The 6,126-nt window shown below is 34.6% G+C and overlaps 1 protein-coding gene across 1 annotated transcript in view; it reads right to left on the bottom strand.

Annotated features, from left to right (window-relative positions):
* Positions 1-6,126, bottom strand: part of Dhx36 (DEAH-box helicase 36) — a 47,888-nt gene continuing 41,762 nt past the window's right edge. Inside the window, exons 21-25 of the mRNA XM_004648224.2 lie at positions 5,516-5,615; positions 5,332-5,422; positions 2,860-2,980; positions 1,001-1,153; positions 1-686 (exon numbers count right to left, since the gene is read on the bottom strand). Of these exons, the coding sequence (XP_004648281.1) occupies positions 501-686; positions 1,001-1,153; positions 2,860-2,980; positions 5,332-5,422; positions 5,516-5,615 (651 nt within the window). The 3' untranslated portion in view covers positions 1-500. The remainder of the gene's footprint in view (positions 687-1,000; positions 1,154-2,859; positions 2,981-5,331; positions 5,423-5,515; positions 5,616-6,126) is intronic.

The following is a 6,126-nucleotide window of genomic DNA, read 5'->3' as shown; positions in this document are numbered from 1 at the left end:
TTAGCAGAGATTTACACACTGTACATTTTATTAAATATTGGGCTTTATTACAATTTACTTCTGATAAAAGTTTCTTATAAAAAAAAAACAACAACAACATGGTTGCCTTTTGACTCTTAACCTGATACTCTGACAGTTTTTGGCTAACCATTTTGTTTTTAACTGATCCTAAACTTAATGTTCACGAGCAAAAAATTAATTTCATATAATGAACAAAAGAATTTCTCTATGGTACAAAATTCAACACATACAAGAGAAATACTTGCGAAGTATGGACATGACCACAACAGAAGACATGATCAGAGAACATACTGCTTTTTATAGTATATTTATAATAGTTACAGACGACACTGTTAAGTCATGCACATTAAATCTTTACTATCTTCTAAAGGTTTCTACCTTACATTTGAAAATTATGTCTTAAGGTTTGGCATTTAGCAAACAACCAACTATGGTAAAAATAGCTGATATTTTGGCTTCTCAGTGCACCACAGGAGTTGTCAGCTGTAATACCCATCCTGGGCTCGTGGTGGGAAGTTCCTGCGAGTTGCCTTTTCCTGTGTTTTGATCAAGTCTATAATAGCTGACAGTACTGCACAGTCTCTGGATTTAGTGTCTTTCCAATCCACAGGATGAGGACTTTCAATCTTCTCTTGCAGAAGGGTATCTAGTTCCTTTCTTAAGTCCTAAATTTGGAAAAATTATACAGTCAACAAAGGCTGATACATTGTCAAATTAAGCAATTAATAAAAGTGCCTTTTTTTTTTAGCTGGTACCATTCTGTAAAAAATTCAATCTTTAATCACAATGATCATGTAAAGCAGTTGGTCTGTTAATTCCTCAAAAAGTTATTTGAAGAAAGTCAAAATCAATCTCTTAACATCATTTTCTCTGTTGAAATAAAGCAAAAAATGGCTAACACATCAAAACCTGGTAGCAAAGCCACAAGGCCATATGCTCACTTGTATGCAAATTGAAAGAGAACTATGTTGTCCGTCACCTTAACAAGATGGGCAATTCTTGCTGGAGACTGAAATATAATCCATTCATCTACAGCAATAGTCTCCTGATCATTATCCTTCTGGATGGAAATATCACCTCCAAAGAACAGGAGACAATATGGGGAAACTTCTGTGCAGTCATACAAGTATATCTGTAATAAAAAGTAAAGCATATTCTTACATTCAGGAGTGCAAAAGGATCATTACTACATTAACAGTATCACCCACATTAATCTTTTTAGTAGCTTCCTTCTAAAAGGAGTATCAAAATGTCCAAGATAGGGCCATAGCTTTTTAAAAATATTTATGTGGTAAAGGGTCTCATTATGCAGCTTAGACTTCTAGTGATCCTCCTGTTTTTAGCCTTCCCAGCACTGGGATTAAAAGCATGCACCACCACTCCTAGTCTTGGTGGCCCGCTCAGCACACCCAGGGGCAGGGCCACAGTGGCATGTGGTGCGAGTGACTGATGCCTGGTCCCTGTGCTTGCCTACGCAGGCACTTAGTCTGCTGAACAATCGCCAGCCCAGGAGCCATAGCTCTTATGGCTTGCTGTCAGGTAGCTCCAAGGTGAATGTGTTGTATTCAACATGTGTTGCCTGCTTGAATCACCAGTGCTACAGGTGTGACTGCTCATGCTGCCCTTGAACAGTCCTGCATGTTCAAGGTGGCTCAAGCTGGTGAGAACATGACAGCTGGCTAGTAAACTATGAAGATTAACTCTGAATATTTTAGAAGGAACCATTCTTTATTTGGAGAACACAGAGGTTTTATATTTTGTTTTAACTTGAAATATACCATTAGTTTTTTAAGTAAGATTTTCTAAAAAAAAATCCACAGGGGTCTGCTGGTTTGCTCAGTTGTTTAAGCACCTGCTTATGCAAACGCAACAGGCGCAGGATACTGCGGTTCATACCCAGATCCGCAAGCCTTTTCAGACCTGCCCTTAAGGCATGCTGAGCCAGCCAAAAAAAAAAAAACATTTCTGTGTCAAAATGATAACACTATAGCTGAAATTTTTGTGTATATTCAAGATATTTTTAAACATCTCATCTTCTACAGTAGAAAATGAACAGAATCTTACTTAATATTCTGACCTATACTTACAAAATGAATACTGAAACACCAACAAAATCCTTTACATACTATGAACTCCTCTAAACTGTAAAAATGCTAGGGTTGTTTTTTTTTTTTTTTTTTTTTTTTTTTTTTTTTTTTTTTGTGAGGGGGAGTGATACTAGAGATGAAAGCCAGGGCCTTAGAACTGAGCTACAATCCTAGTCCTTTTTAGTTTGACACAAGAGTTCACAAAATTACCCAAGATAGGCTCAAAACTTGCAATCCTTCTGCCTCAGTCCCTTAGTATGCTGGGGTGACAGGTGGGTGTGCAGCACTACACCTGGCTTAAAATGCCAGGAATTCCTTTTTTTAATTTTTTTTTTAGTTTTTTGTATAGTTCAGGCCAGCCTTGAACTCACTATACAGTATAGGCTGACCTTGAACTCACAAGAATCGCCCTGCCTCAGCCTTCCTAGTGCAGGGATTCAAGTGTCCATCATGATGCCTGGCTCTAAAACATCAATAAAAACTAAGTAAATAAATAAAAGGTTAGTAATTATTGAAAACTGTTTAAAAGTAGGAATCACATAAGCTAAATAAAAGTCCAATTTTAATAGACAATACAAAGATCATCAAAGCACATTGTAACATAAAAAAAATAAGTTATCTGCTTAGTGAATAAAGTTATAATTTATGTCGGAAAAAAATGCTTGCAATTAAAAATATACAATTACTGATACACATACACATATTAGAAAGTGACAGTTCATATCCATAATAATTTCAAATGTTTACTTACACTACTTGTTCTCATCTTCAAGTGATAAATAAGCCAGTTGTAATGAAAGTCTGTTTGCTCCACATTAACAGATTTAGGATGAATAGAAACCAGCCCATCCGTTTTTGTATGAACTTTCACCCTTTATAAAAGTTAACAAGCAGTTTGTTGTAAGAAATTTTTTAAGGCATTAATTTTGTCCTCAATGTCTCAAAGCCTAACATAGAAAACTTAGGAAAAAGGAAATAAACCACAGAATCTAAAAAAAAACCAAAAACCTCTACAGCTACATTCATTTTTGCAAAGAATAAATTTAACAGTTTATATTTGAAAAAAATATATTTCTTAATGATATAAGGAAAATTATCAGGTATGACTAAATATGAGTACCCAATCATAACTAATCCCATTATTCAACATATTGGAAAATGACAGAATATTCCTTGAATAACATATACTACATCACTAAGGATAAAAGAATGAAATCAACATCTAAAATAATTAAGTGATTCAGACCAATAGAACAATCTAAATACAACAGTATTAAAAAGTCCTAAATTTACAGAGTAACTCCACAAAATGATCAATTTAAAATTTTCACAGTATATCCAGAATAGAAAATTAAAAACTGAGGATTAAAAAAAAAATTTTTTTTTTGCAAAAGTGACTTAAAAGAATCTATTTTTAAAATGTTTTAGTAGTACCATACATAAATCTTCCAATTTGAAAAAGAAATATTTGGAATAAATGTATTGTGATATATTTCAACCTACAAATTGCTAGTAGCCAAATTTCTATAGAGGACCAGATACAGTACTTTGAACTTTAAGAGCTCTACAATTTGTCATAATACCCAACCCTATTTAGAGTAGAGGAAAGCAGAAAGCAGCAGATAACACATGAATGAATGGATGGATATTCACTGCAAAATTTATAAACCTATAAGCCAAAATTGGCTCACCCCTTATACTCTAGACCAAAGTAAAGCACCAATCCAAAGAAAGCTATATTTTTCATAGAGCCCTCGCAGGATGGCAGTACCTCATATAAAGCTGGATGTAAAGCAAAAAACAATCTGGCAAAGTGTTAATGTCAAAAAGGTATTTTCAACTTTAAATATGGAAAGCTCAAACATGAATAAATTCCTTTGTCTACCCCTAATCTTATACCTTAAAATAAGGGTTCTCAATCTTACCACTACAGACACTGAATGAGGCAATTTTTAGCTGTATGGAACAGCCTGTACATTATGGAAAGTCTAACAGTATCCCTGGCCCCATCACACTACCCATTATGACAACCATATAAATATTACCAGGAACGATCAAATACTTTGTGGTAGTAGAGGGGGGTTAAAGTGGGAGGTTGGTCACTTCCACTGAAAACCACTACTGCAGAACAAAGTACTGCATGTTGGTCTATCTTTCATATGCTTACAATTACAGAGAACCCAATATTTTGATTTAAAATCAGGTCTAATATTTTATGTTACCACAAAATGAGTGTTCAATATCTACCTATAGAAATATCATAAATATGGAATTATATCACTAATTTTTCTTGCTACTAGATATATACAACTGTTAAAAATATTTGGGGGGCTGGGGAGATGGCTCAGTAAGATAAGCGCTTCCCTGGCAAGCATAAGGGCCTGAGTTCAATCCCTGGATCCACTAAGAAAAGGAAAAAAAAAAAAAAAAAAAAATTGGAATTATTTTCTTAGGACAGTAGTTCTTAAAATATGTACAAAACAATGAACTGAGCCACTAAACTACCTTCCAAAAGGCTGGTGACTTTTAATATCTCTGTACCCTTAACTAGAATCAGCTTAGTTACTAAGTTGAACTATGTCTTTTCATCTCGTTACTACCAAGGGTTTTTTGTGCAGAATTTAGTAGATATACTTTAGTTCTTAAAATAGTTAAAGTACAATTTTATTGTAAGAATGATTACAAAAATATTCATTTCATAAAGGCATAAATTTTTTGTTTTTAAATGTATTTAGTACAGGGTCTACAGGGTCTCACTACACAAATCAGACTCATAGCGATTCTCCTGTTTTTAGTCTCCCAAGTGCTGGGATTACAGGGGCGCCCCACCATACCCGGTCTCAATAGCTGTCTCAGAGCGTGCCAGAGGGCGGGGCCAGCATGGCATGCCCAGACCCAGGATCGATCCCTGGTCCCTCCATCTAAGGCAGAAATTGAAACTAAATCTGTTCTAGCTTCCATCTAGGTACTGGTTTTTAATAGCTAGGTAGCTTTCCTAACATTCATATGTAAGTATTATAAACACTCCCTGTGAATGAGTGATAGGATAGCTAACTCCAAGGATGTGTTGTGCAGGAGTGATACGTAAGTTTGCTTTCTTCTAAGTGATCATAAATAAGGCCCAAATATAAGAGCAAATTTAGAATAAAAACCATGTTACAGCGGAGGATTTCAAGAATTTAGAGAGAATTACATGTAATTCACAATAATCTTCAATGCTTACATTTTTCTTTTTTTACCCAAATTTAGTCGGATTTTAGCAACTTTGGGATATAAACCAGCACAGATGACAGCTTTAATTATCTTCTCATTATCTATTGTGAATGGAAGGGTAGGAAAAAAAAAAAGTAAAATACCAAGGTAATGGACAAAATGGCAAGTTACTGACACTATGCTTCCAGTTTTACCTGAATTTATATTAGCCTTCGGATCTTTAGGATTTCTACTGCTTACAAATCCAGCTCCAAGAAGGTGTTCAGCAAACTGTCCTTTCATGTTATGCAGCATCTATGGGAGCAATGGTAAGAAAGAGAATGAGAACACCTTTCACACACATGGGGCAAAACAGCATATACTCATGAGTAAGTTTAGTTGTAAGCTTTCCCTTCTTAATGACAACTTGCAAAACTGATGTTGCCAAAAGATGTCTGCAAACTAAAAAAAAAAAAACCCATTTTTGTCAATAAAGTTTTATTAGAACACAGCCACACCTGTTTATCTACATGCTATCATCTCTTGTACTAAACAGATAAAAGTTTATAAATGAGACTACTACAGTGTAGTCATTTATAAGAACAGTCTGTATACTGCAAGGAAAAGTAGTCCGTAAGCATTACTCTAATTTGGAAACGTGCACTAATGTAATTCTAAATTGCTCTTCACCCTGTATTTTGAAAAAGTAGACAAACACAAAGAAAATAACCAACATTCATTTATACTAGCAAGAATAACCAGTGTTAACATACTGGTACATAGGTTTCTTTTAAAAATGATAATTTTTTTTAAAGATGTGGTAATA

The sequence above is a fragment of the Octodon degus genome, unplaced genomic scaffold (genome assembly GCF_000260255.1).
Source record: "Octodon degus isolate 3935 unplaced genomic scaffold, OctDeg1.0 scaffold00368, whole genome shotgun sequence".
Taxonomy (NCBI): Eukaryota; Metazoa; Chordata; class Mammalia; order Rodentia; family Octodontidae; genus Octodon; species Octodon degus.
This window is presented reverse-complemented; position numbering and strand designations above follow the sequence as displayed.